Below are 21,889 nucleotides of genomic sequence, written 5' to 3' on the forward strand. Positions count from 1 at the left end.
TTAGCACAAACATCCAACAAAACTACTACCAGACGCAATTGCCCTATATTATTTGAAACCATTAATAGAACCAAAAGATCGTATTCAGAGCGTAAACTTGAAAAAACAAATATGGGTATGAACATTGGAAACTTGCAATGTTCAACTTTGTGTACAATATCCCTGAATGGAAAAAGGAAAAGATACAAAAAAGAATAGTGAATTGAGTTCTGGACCTGTACAGAAACACTACAAGAAGAGGATGGCTTTGCTAGCATCTCTCATATTCTCAGCCTACTCCAGTGGTTTAGCTAGTCCCAGCCTCCATGTTGGTTGCTTGACTAGCTTGACTAGCTTGAGCTTCTACTCTATCAGTCTCCCTTGCTGCATCATATGAAGCATGCAGTGCGACGAATATATAGTAGACGAGCAAAACTAACGTCCAAATTGCGAATCTTATGAATGAAGGTACATCAATAGAACCCAAGATGAAAACATTGAATGCAATGCTAGCTGATGGCAACCAAGGAACCAATGGCACCCCCCACAGTTTAGGTTTCTTTGCTTGTTTGAGGGTCAATTGCAAGCCTAAAGTGGCAGCAAACCAAATTACGCCTGTCACGACGTAGCCAATCCAACCCTGGCTAAGCACCCAATAAACAGCAGTAGCAATCGATGATCCTACGATTAATGTCAAGAATACAATGAGCTTGTTTCTGTCAGAAGTTGATGTTTCACCAGTAACGTAGTATCGTCTTACAATCAGTGCTAAGGAAACAAGGGAAAAGATGAACAGGGTTGATATAGACAGAAGGTTTGCCAGGACATCAAGGCTTGTGAAGAGGGCAACAAGGGAGTTTGCAACGGTCATAATAACCGTGGCATTCACAGGTGTGCCAGTTTTCGGGTGGATGGATGCCAGGATTGGTGGTGCCATGTGGGTGCGTCCAATGTGAGTGAAATACCGAGCTTGAGCGATGAGGTTGGCTAGCAGGACTGTTGTCATGCCTTTAATTGCTCCCAGAGCAACAATGTACTTTGCCCAATTCATACCTGCAGCTTGAAAGGCCATGGTGAATGAGGCATCAGCATCAATTTGGCTGTATGGCTGCATCAGGCACAACGTAGCTGAGAGGACGCAATAAGTTGCTATGGTAACCAACATTGAGCCAATCAGCCCAATTGGGATATCTCTACCAGGGTTTTTAATCTCCTCCCCCAAGGTTGCCACACCATCAAATCCTACATAAGCAAAGAAGAGAACAGCTGAAGCTTTCAAGACACCGCGGAAGCCAAATGGTAAAAAGTTTGTGGTGAAATTAGCAGGGTTGGCCTTGGTCATGCCGGTGATGAAGATGAAAACCAAAACCACCAGATGGACGATAGTTGTAACCGAATTGAATCTAGACGAGGCCTTAATGCTCAAGGCTGCACCAATGCAAACCAAAATGGAGATAAAGACGGCGATCGGGTCTAAATGGTTGAAGTTGTCGGCAAGGGCTGGCACGTTGATTCGAAAATCGTTGGGATTGTGATTGCACAATGTAGCAAAGTATGAGGTCCATGACCTAGCCACACTAGCACCTGCTACTACATACTCAAAAAGGATGTTTCCAGCAGCAATATAGGCCACAAAATCACCAAGTTCTACTCTAAGATAGGAAAATGAGCCTCCAGCCACAGGGAGTTCCACTGAGAACTCAGTGTAGCACAGCACTGATAGTAGTGCAGAAACACCTGATATGAAATAAGAGATTACCACTGCAGGGCCAGCATCGTTCCTAGCTGCCTGACCGGTTAGCACGAAAATTCCTGCCCCCATGACTGCTCCAATGCCGAACCAAATGAGATCCCACCAATTGAGGGTTTTCTTCATCTGATTGTCGCTACGTGCACGCATTTGTTCAAGCTCCTGGTGGTCCATGGACCGTGCCAGGATACGGTCTGTAAGCCTTGTTTTTGTGTTGGCCAGTGCATGAACATAGTTTCCCCAGCTCTTGAATGACTCCTCTGGCAAAAAATCTTCCTTGCTGCAAAAGCAACTTCTTTTCTTGATCCCATTGCCCTGTCCACCACCAGCAGCTTCAATGCCAGTCACCATTTTTGTTGCCTAGCAACTAAATTGATTTGTAATAACATTAGACAAAAAGATTAATGTAACTAGAACTTAGAAGAATGTATTCTCTTCAGTGGCAGTCACCATTTTTGCTGCCCTCAAACTGAATTGAGTGTAATAACAATTAGATAAAAAGATTAATATAAATAGAACTCAGAACTTAGAAGAATGTTTCCTTCCAAAAAGGTATGTATATATGCAATATATTATTGATCAATTAATTATCTTTAAAGACAAATAAAAAGGCTAAAACATTGGAATGGATATGTGCATCATTTTTGGTTCCAGGGTTAATTCCCACCATAACAAAGAGATATCTTTGGGTGAACAACGGATCCTTCCTAAGATAACAAATAAGATCTCAAATGCTATAATAGAATCAGTCAACTAACAAGATTCAATCCTCATTAACCGTTAACTGTTAACCGTTTAAGCCAAAAGTAAGAATTAAAATGTTGGAATTAGATTCTAATAGTTATCCAAACGAAAATTGGAATTAGAATCATTTGAAATAAACATTCCGATCTTTTCTGGCTTCGATTTGAAATGATGATATATACAAATGAATCATTTGAAATAAGCATTCCAAATTGTATGTCTTTTTAGTTTCCTCCAATATTTTATCTTCTCTGTCTTTTCCGTAATTATTTTGGGATAATATTAAGTTTGTTGAAACATGAAATCTCACCCATCTTTGGACTTGATTTGTCAAGATATATATAACATGTGAATAATCATGCCCCAAACACTCACACAAATATGCCCTACACCCACCATTATCATCCTCATGACATTTTCTACATATTTTTGTATTAAAAAAAAAAAACTGTTTTAGATGAGGGAATTGTTGTTGAATTAGCTCTAATCGTTGAAACTGTACAATGGTTTACAAATTTAACACCCCAATTTCTTCTTACTATGTTTTAAAATAGAAAATTAATTAATTGGGAGTTAAACTTTGTTTTACTCCCATGAGAGAAATATCAAGTTTCAGAGCCTTGTCTTGCAACAATATTTAAGCACAGAGCCACCATAGAAAAACCCCATTATGTTTGTCTATCCTCAGGATAGAGAAGCCACCAAAACAACTTTTATTTAAATACTGGGAATTTTAACGAGGATTACTTCCCCTCAAACTTGGTATATATAAAAAGTACTACTATTAAATAATGGTATCAATAATAGTGATAATTAAGGATTTGCCAACTCAGATAATAGAAAAATTCCATAACCAAAATAAATAACTAGTTATATCCATCAATGTGACGATTATAATTTATATAGTTGTGTTCATATTAAAAAACTATCATAAGATGTACGTACAATGGATAACCAAAATTGTTAATCCACAATCCAAACTTGACAATCACGAACAAGGGCATAATCTTAATTAAAAGATTCATGGCCTCCACAGGGTAAAAAAAGAGCAAAAATACAAAAACAAAGACATAAAGCGACATGCTCCTCAGCAACAACAACGTGTGGGATCTGAGACAGAAAACAACAATAAATTTATGTATATAAGTGTTAAGATCGTAGTCTTTGCATTTCTTGTGTATTAATTTATGTATGATTACAAATTTTGACCGTCAACTACGCTATCAGACAATTTCCACAATTTACTGTTATATTATTTATTGAGAAGAGGAAGAAGAAGAGGAAGAAAGAAAATCAAACTGCATGCAGTAGTTTTTTCCTTTTCATCCACCTCAAAGGCTGACTGGTAGAAATTCCCAAATTTTCACCCTCTTAAGACCTCAAAAACTAAGAAAACCAACTGGACCTAGATTCAAACATAGAGCAGGAAAAAGCTTTGGATTTGCATGCGGTTGAATGCAAAACCAGATTTAGATTCTGGAGCAGTGATGAAACATTAAAATAATAACTTTAAAATGGTACCAGAAAAATAAAAATAAAAACGTACCCTTTGGAGGCTAGGCTAGGCTAGGCTAGGCAAGAGCAGGTTACACCAAATATGAGGTTTGATTTGAGGAGCGTTAGAGAAGAAGAAAAAAACCTAGAAATCAATCTGTCTGGTTGAAATAAAAAGACATTGGAGAAATCGAAAAGGCAAGAGAAGAGCTAGGCTAGCTGTACTCTCTGCATTTACTATTACCATATTTGTATTAATTGCTCAATCAATGGATGGTATTTATTTCATGGTAAATCAAATAATATTTGCCTTCCAAATTAGTATACAAATTATTTATTTACTTGGTAACAAAGTCTTACTATATAAATCCGGATAAATTCATGCATGTAAAAACAATAAATATGACATGAAATCTATGTATTTCTTTTTTGTTTACAGTTTTGTTAAAGGACTAAAACACCCTCAAAGTAGTTCTTTCATCATGCTCTCTCTGTGAGAGAGTTGAAAAGCAATCAGTTTTTTTTATATATAATATTTAATGGAGGAAAACAGAAGAAACAAATCTCTTCCTCTCTCTCTAGTTCCTTGGAAGAAAAAGTTCATGGAGAAAGAAACCTGTGAAGAAACAATTATAAATACTACTTAAATCATACTTATGAACAACATTAATGTAAATCACATCTCTAATACAGATAAGTCTAATCATCTCCATAACTGATATGATTCAACAAGCAAAAGAGGTAAAAGAGAAACATCTTCCTATCTTTAGGACCAACCCCTTCCTTCTTTCCTTCTTGTCGAACAGCAATATCACACACAAACATTTCTTTCACACATTCAACAAACACTTTCTTAACTAGCAGGATGTGCAGAGGTATTGCTGCCACTTTTGCCGTCTAACCCGGAGTCTCTTGCTGCTGAGGGAGCATAAACCTCTGCAGCTTCAGCCTTCTTCAACTCAAGATTTGTACCGGCCTCCAACCGCTTCGCTAGGGAGTCCTTTGCTGTGTCATAAGAAGCATGCAATCCAAAGAAAAAGTAGTAAACCAGGATGATCACAGTCCACACTGCAAACCTTATGAATGAGACATGATCGATTGACCCAAGTAGGAAAATGTTGATGGCAACTGATAGAGATGGCAACCACGGCACCAATGGCACCCCCCAAAGTTTAGGGTTCCTTGCTTGTGGGACAAGTATCCAAATCCCCAAAGTACCCAAGAACCAAAGAGGCGCGGTTACCACGTAGGCAGTCCACTTATCTGTTTTACTCCAATACACAGAGGTGGCAATTGAAGATCCAATTATGAGGACAAGGCAGGCAATGAACTTGTTCCTGTTGGCCTGAGTCGTGACGCCGCTAACATAGTAGCGGCGAACGAGAAGAGCAATTGCGACAAGGCTGAAGATGAACAATGTGGAGATGGAGAGAAGGTCGGCCAAAACGCCAAGGCTTGTGAAGAAGGCAATGACTGCTGTGGCTGCAAGCATGGTGACTGTGGCATTGACAGGGGTGCCAGTTTTGCCATCAACTTGGGCAAACCACGGAGGCACCATATGAGTTCTAGCAATGTGAGTGAGATAGCGAGCCTGGCCAACCGCCCCAACAAGCAACACACTTGTCATGCCTTTCAGAGCTCCCGCCGCAACGATGTACTTAGCCCATCCCATCCCAACAGCTTCAAACGCTACTGAAAATGGAGCTTGTTCGTCGATATCTCCATATGGCTGCATAAGGCATAAAGTCACTGCTAACAAGCAATAAACGAATGTGGTAATGATCATTGAGCCAACAAGGCCGATTGGGATGTCCTTGCCAGGATTCTTGGTTTCTTCAGCCATAGTTGAAACAGCATCAAATCCAACATAGGCGAAAAACAGAACAGCTGATGCCTGGAAGACGCCGCGGGGGCCAAAAGGGGCAAAGTCCTCGTAGTTCTTGGTATCGGCTTTGGTGAGGCCGGCTATGATAATGAAGAGAATGACAATGACATGAACAATTGAGGCAATGTAGTTGAGACGAGAAGAGCCCTTTGTGCTGAGGACAGCGAGGAAGCAGATACCAATAATGACAACAACAGCAATGGGATCAAGGTACTTATAGTCCTCCTTGAAACCGTCAGCAACAATCCGAAAATCGTTGGAGTCGTGGTTGCAGAGAGTGGCGAAGTAGGAGGTCCAGGAACGAGCAACAGCTGCACCACCTATGACATATTCAAGGAGGATGTTGCCTGCTGCAATGAAGGCCATAAAGTCCCCAAGCTCTACCCTTAGGTAGGCAAATGAGCCACCTGAAAAACCACATTCAGTCACATGAATTGCTCTTTTTCATGAAATGATTTAACTTAGGAGGGGGCCTAACTTGTAATCCACTCAAGTCGACAAAATTACTACTTAGTTCCTTGGAAATATGAGATTAGTTTATATATATGCATATATAGTTCTTGCTTCAAAATAATTAGCTAGGATCAATAACTATTCCTATGAACTGTTCATAGTTAAAGAAATGCTGCAAAGGCAATGAATGCATGTGGCATGTGTACTTGAATTCAATAAAGCTAATATATCATGCATAGAAAATTGAACAATGAAAGTAAAAAATAAATTTAATTGTTCATGGAATTTTGAGTTTTAAACTGGAACAAGGAGATTTGCACTTCCATAATAATACATTAATTGTGTGATCCTAGAGAGAATGATTTAAAATGCAACCCATACATTTTTTTTAGCTCTAAAATTGAACCAGCCTATAGAAAAGTCTAGACTATCTCAAGTTCAACCGAGAACAACTCTTTGATAGGGTGGTCAAATTATACGGTGGCTCACATATTGACATGACATGGTGTATAACTAAACAAGTCTCAACCCACAATATTTAAGTCAAAGTTCAAACCTTGGGTTTTCTTATCTCTGACGCAAAAACAGATTGAAAAAAACCCAAGTTTGAATCAAAGATGGTGGGACTGCCAGGTCATCATGTCATTATCAATGTGCCGGCCTTTACACTATTGACTTGGAATTTATAAGTAAACAGAAGATCAGGAATCAACGATGAATAATATATTAACGAAAAGGAAAATGCTAGGCTTAACACATTTTTCATACCACATTTGTAGTTTTGTACCACCTCTTTAATAGAAGTGGGCTCCATTGTATTGGTGGGCTCCACCTCTATTAGAGATGTGGTACAAATGTGGTATGAAAAATGTGATAAACCTAGCATTACCCATATATTAATATGTGGACAGGCCAGGCCAAGCAACGTAACAAGCTATCCGCCACATCCTTATCCTTCAAGTCAATATATATACATAAAAGTCTTCTGGAATAGAAAGGAACTCCAACTTACTATAATATCCATCTATGATTCGATTTTACTTTAGACTTTTCTGATGCCCTCCTAGAAAGTTTTTCAGAATATTCAAAGAGATTCCTTAACGTAAGCATTTGGTATTGCATCTTCACCTAAAATCATTCGTTACTAATTTAATTTAATCTAATGATACTTATCTTCTTAATATTTAAAAAAATTAAAGTCATTAGTTTATTCTAATAATACTTCTCTTCTTAATATCAAAGAAGATTCAAAGTCGAGTATCAACGTCAATATCAATGTCTGAGAGATACTGTAGCTCCAAACTCCTCGTTCACAAAAATCTTATTTTTTTAAAAACCACTAACAATTTGCCAGCCGTTTACGGTTGAAACAAGACGATAACATGCAGACAAACCTCAATAAAATAAATGTAAATAAATTATTTTTAAAAAGTCGTTGAATATTTATTCATGAAGCTTTGTTAGCGTTGCAGTACGTACCTGCAACCGGAATCTCGACCGCGAACTCGGTGTAACAGAAAACCGAAAGCAAGGCGGAGACGCCTGAAACGACGTAGGATAAGACGACGGCGGGGCCGGCGTGCTTCTTCGCCTCGAGGCCAGTGAGCACGAATATTCCGGCGCCTATGACGGCGCCGATTCCGAACCAGATGAGGTCCCACCAGTTGAGCGTCTTCTTCATCTCGTTCTGGCTCTGCGCCTTCACCTCCACCAACTCCGTGCTGTCCAAGGACCGGGTGAAGACCCGGTCCTTAAACCGACCCGGAGTCTGGCTCAGCGCTTTTACGTAATTGCCCCAGCTCTGGAACGACTCCTCGGGGAGAAAATCGTACTTTTGGTAAGTGCACCCTCTCCTCCGTAGCCCCACATCTCCTGCGCCACTCGCCTCCGTACCGCCGGCCACCATCCTGTATTAATTAAATTCAAAATCCAAATTTTCAGAACAATCGAATTCGTTAAAGAAAATAAATAAATCACAAAAGATTCACTCAGAGGCTTCAATCAGTACCCTTATTTTCTGTTTGGTTGCTGAGAAAATGAAGAAGAGAAAATAGCTGAATTGTGGAGATCCAGAACGCACGTTCGAATTTGGCTTATATATACATACTAATATTAGTTTTCTAGAGAGAGATCTAGAAAGAGAGTGAACTTAGACGAAAATGAGGTTTTCTCCAGAGTGAGAGGTTGACGCGGGAAAACTTGGTTCACCATAGCAGGCAGTTATATACGCCCACTACATCTCATTACTCGTGTTGTTGAGAGCTGTTTACACAGTGGAGAAGCAACAACTGTGGACCGTTGATTTCAGTGTGAGATTCACTTCATCCAACGAGAGAGAGAGAGAGAGGGATTGAATATGGACAAGATGTCATAATCGGACGGCTACGATTGCATTACTTAAAGAAGTTTTTATCCAGTTGCCACACGAATAGTGAGAGCCTCCGAAAATAGCGTCGTTTTTTTCGTCTGTATTATTAGTGTGAAAGTGTTTTAATTAGCGACTAATTAGTTTTAAGGAAAGAGGGACCCACCACTAAAAATGAATACTGTGAGTAGGATCCAGCTGGTGTAAAGTTTATTAGGTGGGCAGCTTTCATAATTAAAAAGAATCCCCATTATATGACAAATTTCATGCCATGTGTATCAGTGTGAAACACAATTATTCGACACAGAAAGATTGTATTCATACTGATGAAGACGACTTTTAATCTAATAAAATCTACGTAAATTAGCGAATAATTATATCATACATGTCGATTCGTATTTCGTATAGTTGATGTGTATGACAATTTTTTTTTTATAATAAAAAGGATTTATATGGAGAAAAAAGTTCTTCATTATCCATCGTTTACAATTATATATCTTATCACTTGATGAAAGAGATAAACACATAATTATACACGACCGATTAAATTTAAGGTTTTTCATTAGTATGAAATAGTTGTGCCCAGATAGGAGTGTTGTGTTTAACGATGTATGATTTGTAAAAAAGGGTGTTACGCATGGTAAGAGAAAGTAGTGGGAAGCTAAATTCTAGGAGGTAAAAAACATTACAAGTGCGAAAGCTCGTGGTCGTGATTGAGGCGCTGACCTGATAAAGCATACTACTACTACGCCAAGCGGTATGGGTGGGTTGGAAACATTGAAAGTGAGATTCCGTGTTCGAATTGAAAACCCTTTCTTTTCTCTTTTTCTCTAAATTCTGATAAATTTAGAAACGAATCATGCCTTTCTGTTTTATTGCGTTTTTTTTCTCTCAGTATTATACAAAATATAAGCATAGGATTTTATAATATGAATAAAACCAATTCACGTGTTATGTAATATGAATGTACCACAACATTAGTACGAATTATATTACATGACCGTATTTCAATACTACACAATAATTATTACTCGCGAATGACCGTATTTCAATACTACACAATAATTATTACTCGCGAATGAACGGCATTTTGCAATTTGCAATTAGTATACGAAAGAACTATGGGCCACTGAAAGTCAAAAGGTACCAAAGTTGTAACTACTAACTATTGCCGCTGACTTTGTAACCCGACTGTCGAAAAACCCAAGTGTCATTGTATTGACTTCAAGTCTTCAACATTGATCAGCCGGCAGAGATGGGCAAAGCACATCTTTGCAATTATGTGCTAACGTTTAAGATAAGGGAGGGGCAGAAGAAATAAACAAATTAGACTCTTGATCGTGCATTGTAAACTTCTAACTGAAAATTTCACATTCCTATAGGGGCTATATTTCAAAATTTTATGAGAACAAACTACGGGAACCAGTAAGTTGCTGCTCTAGCCAAGAACGATTGTAGAAAGAATGAATGTAACGTTTAAACTACAAAAGTAAAAATAGAAAAAGGAGACGAGATTAAAGAAAAAATAACAATATAAACAATGACCGAAAATGCGACAATTACCATCCAGGATGCAGTCCACTGATACTATGTGAATAGAGTTACAACATCTTTACGGTATCCTCTCACAATCAGTAGTCTTGGCACATTTTCCACCAACAAATCCATGTATTCCATGTAGAAGTATGCTGGGTGGTTGGCCGGAGGTGGAGGTAAGCTCACAAGAACAACTGCAGCCATTCTCGAGTATCTGAGTATTGTTGAATTCAGCTTCAGAGTAGTGTAAAGAAACTTCTCCACCTGCTGTTCATCCACGACAACCGGCTTCCCGTCAGCCATCAGCGGGGTTCCCTGTTTTTCTGATGCTGCCTTCATATCAGCCATGTAATTAGCTATACGCTGATGAGCACCAGAAAACGCGTCCACGGATTCATCTTGAGGAGACCCACTGTCCGCTTGCACATCCCATGATTTCATTGTTACAACAATCACTTCGGCATGCATCCGAAGATCATACAGAAACTTCTTCACATCAGCCTTGAGCCCCTCTGCATCAGTATCCTCTTCCGCAATGCAGAAAACCTGGATTTTACAACTCTCAAAGCTTTCCTTAGTGAGGAGGAGTTGAGAGAGAAGAAGCATGAGACCACCATCTCTCACTATCCAATACAAATCGATGGTACCATACTGCCTCTGATACTCATTGGGCCATTCGTCAAGACCCTTGACAATAACAACCGCCTTGTTTGCAACAATGCAATCATTAATTATTTCAACAAAGGTGGCTGGAATTTCAGTTAAGTTTTCACGACGCCATATTTCGGGATACCGCATCACCACAATGTTTGGCTTCAGATTTCCAAGACCCATTGTCTGGACAATGCCACGGAAACCTTCGGACATACTGGGGGCCACAACAATCTCAGCTACACCTTCACAATTCTTGTAGTCAAGGTAGGTAGCAAGCTGCTTACATGCAGCCTTGGCATCTTCAGCACATTCACGGTAGTCACCATCTAGAATAGAAAAAAAGATGGACATTCCCCTGCCCTTCTTCTTCATACAGTTGGCAAAGTCAGCAAGTTTGGGATGGCAAGGTACATTTTCTGGCAGCTTCCCCCAAGGCCGGCAGAATATCAGGGGAATGGGATACCAATTCTTCGGGTGCACTTGGTTTGCTGCATGCATAGTGAAAAGTTAAGTAAGAAAAAGCTAAATATGTTCGCAGACAAGCACAAACCACAAGCATGCAATTCCTTGAAAAGAAAAATGAAGTGAAAAGGGATATTATTATCCCCCGGCCACCACAGCACATACTTTGGGCATATTCAAGGGACAACAAATTGAGCATTTTCAATCACTAATAAAGAGCATTATGTATTATATGGTGTAATATTTTCAGATACACGCACCTCCTAGCGATCGAAGACTGCGGAGAGCTAGTTGGAAATATGCACTCTTGAAACCATCACCCCAGTCCCCAGCCTTTCCTTTGATGCTCACATAATAATATATAAGGCTAGCCAGGGCTAGGGACACGACAGTGAATGACCAGGAGATCAAGAACATTATCACTGCATGCAGAAAAAACACAGAAGGTTAATATAATCTTCAAATGAAATCAAACTTGAACTGCTTACACGCATGTATCAATACAACAACCCAGTATGGCAGTAATAGAATCACGCCACTGGCAAGTGCAATGAAATTCATCAATTTTGAAATCCTCTTCCCCACCCCAAAATAAATTCAAATTTTTTGTAAGGCACAATTATCATTTCCCTGTAACATGTGAGTCCTGTTGAATCCTTCAAACAAATTCCTAAAATGCTCAAAACTCTCTTCTTTAGGATCCATCATTTAAACAATCCTAACCGTGACGAGTAATAGGATCCATCTTTGTGACAACCGCAATAGTTAGGTTAGGTAGGCTGAAAATCTTTAAATAATAAAAGCTGCTTTCAATCACATTCTCCAAATATTCTTTTCAAGCACAAACTAGTACCTACATTCCAGGAGCTGACTTCTCCTACCTATTTTCACTGCCTTTCTTAACAAAATTGTCTATAGCGGGCAAAAGCACAAAGTACAAAATAAATACAAGAGGAAGCATACCTATACAAAGTAAGGCTCCAAGAAGAGAGAGGCTCCAGTGGTGAAATTTCCACCGAGGACGCCAGCTGGGAGCATCTAGAAGATCCAGAAGGAAGCAAGATAAGTTCACACCCGCATAACACAGAAGGAAAAACATAGTTATAGTTGGCGTGATAAGATCCAGGTTCCCAATTACGACACACCCGATACAGAGGAGCGCAGTAAATAAGGTAGCGATGTTAGGCTCACTCCCATCTGAAACCTTGAAGTAGTTAAGAACAGGTAAAATATCATCATTGGCTATTGCTGCAAGCAGACGGGGGGCACCAGTCAGGCTTTGAAGAGCAGCACCCAAGGTTGATAGAATTATTCCAATGTAAATGAATGCTGGGAAAGGCCAAGCTATTGTAGCAGTAAGTAGCCTGCACAGAAACTCCAGTTTCAGCAATGAAACCATGAAAAAAGGACATTAATTTGCTAATGCAAGATTATGTTTAAGACGTATGTAGGCAAATAACTATCTAAACAGATACTCAAACTTTTAGAACTCAATTTGACCACAATTTATATAATACACGAAATAAGGCCCCAAACTAGTTAGAGATTGATGAGCAAAACATGGCTATAGAAAAAAATATATATATATGGTTCCAAGACTTAGATTCCACATAATTGGACACAAGTGTTCATTGATGCACACAAATGAATAACAGAGGCAAAGTAAAATATTACACAACATAAGGGAATTTTTGAAATAAACATAATGGGAAAGAACAAGTAGAAATATAAGTTAGCGCCCCAAGAGGGGCAACTATTACAATATATGCATACCTATCAGTCAAAAGCTTCTGTCTGCTTGCAAGGGCTCCAAATAATAACACAGAGACCAGATACATTGCAGTAGTTGAAAGAGTCGCAGCCAGTGTTCCAATAGGAATTGAACGCTGAGTATCTCTCAGTGACGCTGACCGATTTGAACCTGCCATAATTCCTGTCACAGCAGGGAAAAAGAGGCCGACCATTGCACTGGAAACAAAAATTAACAGCATAGTTAGAAAACAATAGAAAAAGTAATCTCCATCCTAAACCCATAGCTAAAATGACTTCATGCTTGGGAGGAATAGCTTGTTTTTAAACATGACACACTTTTAACAATTCAGAAATAAACAAATGCTTTCAAGTCAAAAAAAGGGGTCAGTAGCAAATGATTTTGTGTGCGTATTTACAGAAAGAGAAATGGAGAAAGGCATATCCAAAGAGGCAACTTGACGAATGAAAAATTCAAATGTATTTATATACATTTGAAAAAGAGAATTCATTCCAAGTAGTTAGTGAGACAGTGATCAGTTGACCTAAATCTTTTATTTTGACCATAAGAAAATAATTCTGATTCTTTTCTACTGTAACAAGGAAAAATCATATCTGAGTGTACCTTTGCCTGAAAAAAAAGGTAAACAGAACAAGCTAAACAGGCATGACAATAAGCCAAGCTGGAGCTTGGTTTCTAGGCTCTTGGTAAGCTTAGTCCTAGTTCGAGAATGGTATCATCTTATGATTGCAGCCCTGTAGCAACCAGTGGCAAATACATAGATTCGGGGTAACCAAAAAGGCAAGAGAGAGACTAAGATTGACAAAACCAGTCATTTGAAAATGATGTCCTCCAAAACAATAATAAGAATCCAGATATTTTCATATTTATAAGTTTAAAGAGACTGACTTTGATAAGACCAATCATTTAAAAATGATGTCCTCCAAAATAAAAATAAAATCCAGATATTTGCATATTTATAAGTTTAACTCGCACCAGCAACAAAGTTGCAATAATAATAACAAACCAGATATTCGCATAGTTATAAGTTTAACTCACACCAGCAACAAAGTAACAAACTACCAAAGTTTGAAAGATTAATGCCATGACTGACTTGAAATTCCAGGACACTTTTCCATCAGGATCAGGGATTCCAGCGTTATTTGTCTTCTGATAATCCGAGTTCCAGTTATCTTTGAAGGAGTTCAAACTCAAGCCCGTGACTCCATCTGTAACAAACATTACGAGAAATATTATCCATTTTACCCCACTGAAAACAAGCCAACAAGTATAAAAGGCAAATATTTGGTGGAACAAAAATTAACAAAGTCAGGTTGCTATATCGCTATCGTTGACTTGACCTGGTCTGCACACCTATGCAAAAGTCAGCTAATCTTCAAGAAACTGGTCCAGACATGCAGCCTTTAACCACTAGTCAAATGAAGAAAAAATAATATAACAGCACCCAACTAGATCCAAGCATCAACCTTTAGAGATAGTCCTTTAGTGTAATTCTTCTTGAGTGGGGAAGTGCTGTGTTGATTATTGACTGTGGTTGAGGTTGTCATACTGACTTACTTGTATTTTGTTCTATTTTTAATTCATAAAGTTTGTGTTTTAGTATGGTGGTTGTTATTATTGTTCTAAAATAGATATTATTCCTAGCATTCTAGTAGTAATACTAACAATAACAACAACAATAAGAATATAGACACCTGTCACAGGCAGAACACGGGGATTTAGCTCACCATTTATTTCCATGATGTGCATTACGTAACTAGTAGAAGTACTTCTTAATTTAGTTAAAGGCCAAAGAGAGATAACAAAGATTAGAACACAATGAAATTTGTCTTGGGCTTACAGAAAGGCCACAGGAGCTCTCAGACAAGAAGCTGACAGCACCACAACACAGCATTACAGTACGTATGTAATCAATCACACATATTATTACCCCAAAATTGCATACATCATTATTTTAGGAAAATTACATAGAACAGCACATATATATACATATTACATATATATTGATAATTGCCATTTCCTGAAAGAAAGTTATAAAGAACTTCACTAACCTACAGGGTAATTCTTCCTCGCCAAGGCAATCCCGATATATATGCAGAACAGCGAGAGTAAAACAGGTATGAGGAAAGCAGGTGCAACCCGATTGATCATTTTCACACCACCAAACACAATAAAGCATAAAATAATAGTCACAACTATCCCATAGATTTGCAGGTCATGTGAACTCGGACTTTGTATTGCAACTGATGTTCCATTAACTCTTGTGGTCTCTGTATTGACAACATGAAAAAAGAATAAGAAATTACATGCACTCAATTTAAATATTACAAACATTTTCTTTTTTCTTTTTAACATGAATATTCTTTGGTTATTAATACCAATTCCCATTAAGAAAAAAAAGTTAAATTGTTCAATCACTTGTAAATTCCCACAACGCACACAAATGCATAAATTCACTAAACACATCTCCAAGAAACAGTAAACCACACACAAGAGGAGAGAAATGGGATCAGAGGATGCATATGCGTGCATGTGGTGTGTTTGTCTGTTTTGAGAGGGGAAATTGGTCAGAGTAACACAAAGTTAGCTTTCAGCAAAAATATTAAAACTATAAAAATAAAAATTAGCTATAGAGGTTGAGAAAGCATATAAACATACTTACTCAAATTGTTGACCATCCACTTCTGTTTGGATTCTTTTAATATTTAAGGTTTAAATTTCATTTATAAAAAAACCATGCAATCCACAACTAGAATGAAATTTTTCTTATTGTTGTGGATACTGGTATACAAATTCATAGAAAACACAGAAGGGAAATAAGAGAAGACGGAAAAGAAGTCCATAAGAGCAAAACCTAGTACAAAAGCTCACAAGCAGTAAGATAGAATAAGCTCAGAGCTCCCGCCAATCACAGTGAATGATACTAAAACACATATCTCTAAAATTCATAGACAAAGATAACCATAGAAAAGGTTTCATCCCTGTCCCAAACAAAATCCACCTCCTCTATCCTATTGTCGAAAATTCTTCTATACCTTCCAACCAAGCACTCCAAATAGAATCCACAATATCAAAGACTAGTAGCCTCTTGCTTACCCTACCCCCAAAATTTCTCAGACAACAAAGAGTAACAAAGTCTATTATAAAACCGCACCAAATTTGCGAAGTGAAATAGAAATGTAACAACAAATATTTCGGCATTATCACTCGCATCTTTACAAAACATGCACAGCTATAAAGATAATGAAGCATAGTATCTTCTTTGAATTACATCCCAAGTATTGAATTTTTTCTTGTAAGATACCAAATTTTATTAATAAAAATAGAAAGCGTACAAAGAAGGGGACAAAATATCCACAGAAAATAGAGCTCAATTTCTAACAATCCCAGGGATAAGATGTTACAATCACTGGAACTTTTCCTAAAAACAGGTATTGATTTACCATCTGCCATCAACCATGCAAGATTTTCTATTTTAGTCATCTTTATATTATTGTGAACTGGAACAATGCTAAATTACCTCTAAAAAGCCCAGCAGCTGGCACAGCCTTCAAGAATGTTTCAACAGCTCCCAAGACATAACTAGACAACAAGAACATGAAAGGCTAAGTTCAGTACTCAATAGCCATCAGCATCATACATAAAGCAATCCAAATTATAGAAAATTTATGCTAGTCCCAACTCTGTCTGCCTCATGGACCTCAACCATACATATCACTATGTCATCACAATTAAGTTAACAGTGTACACTCACAGAGATCCAGCAACAGCATTTCCCAGAAAGAAACATAATCCAATGCTAACTCCAACTTCTGGACCAAGGGCACGACCAATTAGATAGTACGGTCCACCACCCTAGAAGTAAAGTGAAACAAAGAAGAATTCATTATCTCTTCTTTCACAAATCTATCTGATGAAAAATAAAGCAATTACTAAAACACAGTATCAGAGTACTCAAAAGTAATAACCATAACTCAATATGCATTACCAGATAATGTGAATATAACACAGTTCATTAACATCTTGAGCAGTTGCACTATAATCTGTAGAATAATATACCAAGAAACGATTCTTTGGAAGTAGGAATAAATGTTGTAATTAAATCCAAATTTTAGCAATCTAAAATGGTATATCCCACTACATCATAATCCAGTTGAGTCAGCTAAAATGATTGCTTTGTTATTTTATGACAAGCTGGGGGTATTCTTATAATCTTCTCTATCTAATTTCTCACGAGTCTTATCATATAAATAATGTGTACCTTCATAGCACCATTGGTTGCAATTGCACTCAATGATATTGCAGTGAGGAAAGTACACAAGCCACAGAATGAAACCAAGAATAGTGACTCAGCTATACCAGCCATACCAACAATCCTGCCATTTTTATATATTAAGAAAGGATATCAGCAACTCTTATAAAAAAAATTTAAAAAGACGAAAAGGAAAGATATCTGTAAGAACATGATTGGTCTAGAAGGAAGGCAACATCATGAATTTAATCATTTCTAAAACTCTTTAGTAGGCGTAATAGAACTGAGAAATTGCATGCCAAACAAATCTGATCATTCTTACTTAATTTTTTGTATCTTTTCTAGAAAGAGGGACAAACATGCAGGACAGAAAAGTGTTTTTACAGCTTTTGCAGGACAGAAAAGTATTTTTACATGCAGCCAAACACCTCAGGAAAGCAAGAAAACCCCACTTCTGAAAAGTTCTGGTGCTGTAGTGGGTGCCAATACGGCTTGTAAATCACAAGGGCAGTTGTGCCTTGATATCTGATGTGCGTCACTATCATATATGACAACTGAGACCATCCCAACTCCCAATTCACATACATGTACATTATGGAGGTTCTCTATCACTAAACAGTTAATAACAACTTCATTCAAGCTCAATCGGATCTACATCGGTCCATCACTTTTCCATGGCCACTTCATATCAAACTTTTAACAAGCTTTGAAATGAAAACAGAAAGTTATTCCTTTTTCCGGAAACTAAGACAATTCCACCAGAATAGCACTAGGGTGTTTCCAAAGCAAAACAGAAGTGCACCAAAATATAATTTTGATAGCACATCTATACATGATATATTTAGAAAATTTTCTAGCAATTCAAAAGAAATTTCAGCTGCATTGCACCCTTCATACACAAGATCTGCATCTAACAACCAATTCTACCTCAAATATATAATTGTTCATGCATCCTGCAAACAAATTGAAATATAATACAAAAGTTGCATATGAATTACCAAGAAAATCGAATATAGTAGATAATTCCCAGTATATTTTGCAAGCATGGGACGAATACACCCATCAGTGTTCCCAATTTGACACCAGTAGGCTGCATGGTAAATACCCATCAATAGATACAGAGAAGGATCAGAAATTGAAGAAAGTGCAGTTTTAAATTTCAAGAAATCGGAACAATTTGAAATATAATTTATGAAACTACCCACTTTAAAGCTATAAAATAATGTTTTTTTTAATGTGAAACGAGACTTTTATTGGACCAATTAATATGCAATGATAACACAAAGTTAAGGGGGATCACCATATGACAACAGGTAGCCATGCATATAAGCCAGCACCCTTAAGGTTTCTTAATCCACACCTTATTTTCAAATTAATGCTCAAACAAGCAACAAGACAAGGGAGGAACTTATGCAAGAGACAGCAGGATTGTCAACTTACCTTCGGTCGCCCCTGGGTGATAGAAATATCTTCACCATCTCTAGGACTAGATGGTGCTGCACTTTGCTCATCTGTCATACTGGAGCAGCAAAAAACAAATCAATACCAGCCAGTCAGGAAAAAAAAAGATTGATACCAAACATTAGTGAATGACTTTCGTATTAAGAAAATTCTCCAAAATCAAACATACTGGGAGAAAAAATGCCAAAAATTCTCTCATCTTTACACCCTTAATCAGAAAGAGATTAGATAGGCAACACAGATTATATATTAAGGAGAGTTGATGCACTCGTTTGCCGAACGACATTAATATTATTTTGGTTTCTTGAGTTCGTTTGTTTTTCCCATTCTTAAACGATCTCACAACAGAACATACCTCTTAAGACCAAGAATGTTGACGAGAGAATCAAAACCAAACAGTTCCAATTTGGATTCTCTCTGGGGGCCATTGGCTTGCACATGAGTAGGAGGGTGCCCTTCTTTTGCATCAGAACCCATGTTTTCCTGGGTGCCCACTTTTATTGTCCTGCCATGGTACGCCAATAGACATAACAAAAATTATAAGCAAGAATAAATAAACTTATATATGTTAGCTTTTTTCTTTTTACATGCAATGAACATCAATTTACAACAGATAGATATAAAATAAACCAAAATTACCTGAAAATGAATATCAATTTACAAGTTTTTTTTATAGCTAACAAAAAAATTTTGATAAGGAAAACTCGGATTTTTAATTTCAAGGCATTATTATGATACCCATGAAGAAGGAAAAACACTTCATGGATTATTGATCAGCCAACCCAAGTATTATTTCCAATGTTTTCTTGTATTTTGAACAGCATCAAGTGTATAGAGATAGAGAATATATTCCTATGAACCAATAGGATGAGATGTATAAATGAAAAATGCATGTGCACCCCTTTAACATTTCTTTTTTTGTAGGAAACATGATTTTCATTAAAAGAGAAAGAAAGAATGCTACTAAAAAGGATGGACAAGATGTCCATCAAAATAAACACTTCAGTCAGCTCATACCAAAATAAGATTGCATTCAACTCAAAACTCCTCCCAATTTAGAAGAAAGGAATAGCCATGAAATGCTTTGAGAAAGATGACCAAAGGGAAATCTAAAATCTAATTTATTCTCCCATGGTCCTCCACCTGAAGATCAAATGACCTCTTATTTATTTCCAACCAAACAATCTACATAGAAACCAACACCCCACAATGCCAAATGATAATCAGCTTTCTTTGGCCCCAGTACCCAAGTAACTTCCACCAGCAAGGAACATCAATTCCTAGAGCAAAGTAAGCCACCCTTAACAGTTACAACAGCCTAACCAAAATTTGCGTTCTAAATGGACAATACAAAGAATAGGATGAGCACTCTCCTATACCGCTTTGCACGAAAGCACCACTGTAGAGATATAAACAGACATAGACTCATATAAATAAACTTCCTTTTTGAAGCAAGTATTGACTTTTCACGAGCCACCAACCAAGCAAAAACTTGCACTTAACGGGTACACCAACCTTTTGAATCAACTTAATGACCCAAAACCTTGATCAGTATGCAGTAGCATTTTTCTATAAATATATGATGGAATTACATCAAAAATTCCCTAAAGCATGACCCAACTAAGATCTTTTATCGAACCGACCCAATACTGCTACAGGACAACAAATCTGAGAATTCGCAATCATTCAAGTTCATTCGAAAGTTTCAATTCTGAGAAATGACTCAAGAAGATGATGATTAGTATTGCATGCCACTTGGAACTAACTTACATGATGAGTACATACACGTCACTTGGGCAGAGCCATAGTTAAAATTGTTTTCAGAATCCAAGAATCTAAGATTTCTCATTACTTAAATAGCTGAATTCACTTAACACCATTTTTTTTTTATGTATTGCACTTGTGGGTTTAACTCATTTTCCACAAGAATTCACAGAACGCTTAATTCATTCTTAAACACCATTCAAAATCCTCTATTTCTCACACACACACACACATATATATATAGAGAGAGAGAGGGGGAATGGTGATAGTGGAAAGCATACTTGAGGGAAGCTTGGTGAACAGGAAGAGCAGACGAAGAAGAAGAAGAAGAGGAAGGATCCATGGATGACATCTCGAGCACGGCGCGATCGTCGTCGACAACAGGGCGATACTTGCGACCGCTCTTGCCATGGAACTCGTCTTCTCCACCAGCTTCAACGTCGGCATTGTCCATTTCTCTCCTTTTCCTCCTGTTTGGGTTTGGATCGATCTGATAGGAAAACTATCCAATTCTTATCGAATTGGATTGGATCCGTGTGCCTCAAAGATCTGGGCAGGAAAGAAAAGGCTTGAATTATATATCTTTCTAGAAATTAAGAAAAGTATTATTCAAGAAAAACGCAAAGGAAGAGAGGCGGCTTTGAATTGAAGAAACCTGGAGACCAAATCGGGTTTTCGTATTGAGTTGAGCCCAAATGAGAAAAGGAGGAGAACGGAAGCGAGCAAGGACGACGTCAAATTTTTGACAGCACAACACGCGCCTTTTAAACGATGGCTTCTGCAAATGCTCTTGTTGGATTTTAACCTTATTTGTTTTCTGTTTCTTTCTCTCTTTTTTTTCTTTTAAGGCATTTTAGTTTTATGTTGATTAATATCATAAATTTTTTTGAAAACTTCTTTTTCTTTTAATACAAGCAATAGTAAAATTACTATAAATTAATCTAATCTAGAGGGAGGGGAATTCGAATCTTGGCTAGTTGGGATGGGAATTCAAAAGGGAATTTGAACTTAAGTGCAAAAAGACGAGTTCAGTACTTAGCCAACTGGTCAAACCCACGCCTGCTTTTAAAATTTGTTTTTTCAGAATTGTGTAAAGTGATGAGGGTAGTTTTGACACTTTATATATACAAGTGAAAAGTCAAAATTATATATGAAAAATAAAAATAAAAGTCAAAATGTAATTTATATTTGTTCTTGAATCTTGGTATGAGGACAGTGTAACCAATTTCATATTTGAATAGCTAAGATCTGAAAGGAAAAAACAAAAAATATTTTTGAACATATAAACTAAAGAGCACAAGGATTGTTGCAAGAAAGGA

General features: G+C 37.5%; 2 protein-coding genes and 1 pseudogene across 3 annotated transcripts; all 3 read right to left on the reverse strand.

Moving 5' to 3' along the window:
* Positions 1 to 70: 70 nt before the first annotated feature.
* Positions 71 to 4,163, reverse strand: LOC110755511 (cationic amino acid transporter 1 pseudogene; annotated as a pseudogene). Its single transcript, XR_015835136.1, has 2 exons — positions 4,020 to 4,163; positions 71 to 2,096 (listed from the first exon to the last, which is right to left on the reverse strand). The product of XR_015835136.1 is annotated as a cationic amino acid transporter 1 pseudogene (transcript).
* Positions 4,164 to 4,586: 423 nt separating this feature from the next.
* On the reverse strand, positions 4,587 to 8,517 carry LOC110755510 (cationic amino acid transporter 1). Its single transcript, XM_021956729.2, has 3 exons — positions 8,314 to 8,517; positions 7,785 to 8,212; positions 4,587 to 6,259 (listed from the first exon to the last, which is right to left on the reverse strand). The coding sequence occupies exons 2-3, from the start codon at positions 8,209 to 8,211 to the stop codon at positions 4,821 to 4,823; spliced, it is 1,866 nt and encodes a 621-aa protein (XP_021812421.1). The 5' UTR covers position 8,212; positions 8,314 to 8,517; the 3' UTR covers positions 4,587 to 4,820.
* A 1,573-nt stretch (positions 8,518 to 10,090) lies between these two features.
* On the reverse strand, positions 10,091 to 21,385 carry CCC1 (cation-chloride co-transporter 1). The gene is made up of 14 exons (XM_021956712.2): positions 21,226 to 21,385; positions 20,852 to 21,119; positions 19,162 to 19,311; positions 18,786 to 18,864; positions 18,344 to 18,435; positions 17,355 to 17,469; positions 16,848 to 16,948; positions 16,614 to 16,675; positions 15,145 to 15,363; positions 14,187 to 14,301; positions 13,096 to 13,290; positions 12,286 to 12,686; positions 11,583 to 11,744; positions 10,091 to 11,348 (listed from the first exon to the last, which is right to left on the reverse strand). The coding sequence occupies exons 2-14, from the start codon at positions 21,022 to 21,024 to the stop codon at positions 10,258 to 10,260; spliced, it is 2,955 nt and encodes a 984-aa protein (XP_021812404.1). The 5' UTR covers positions 21,025 to 21,119; positions 21,226 to 21,385; the 3' UTR covers positions 10,091 to 10,257.
* Positions 21,386 to 21,889: the final 504 nt, after the last annotated feature.

Source organism: Prunus avium, chromosome 4 (genome assembly GCF_965620075.1).
Source record: "Prunus avium chromosome 4, drPruAviu1.hap1.1, whole genome shotgun sequence".
NCBI classification, from domain to species: domain Eukaryota; kingdom Viridiplantae; phylum Streptophyta; class Magnoliopsida; order Rosales; family Rosaceae; genus Prunus; species Prunus avium.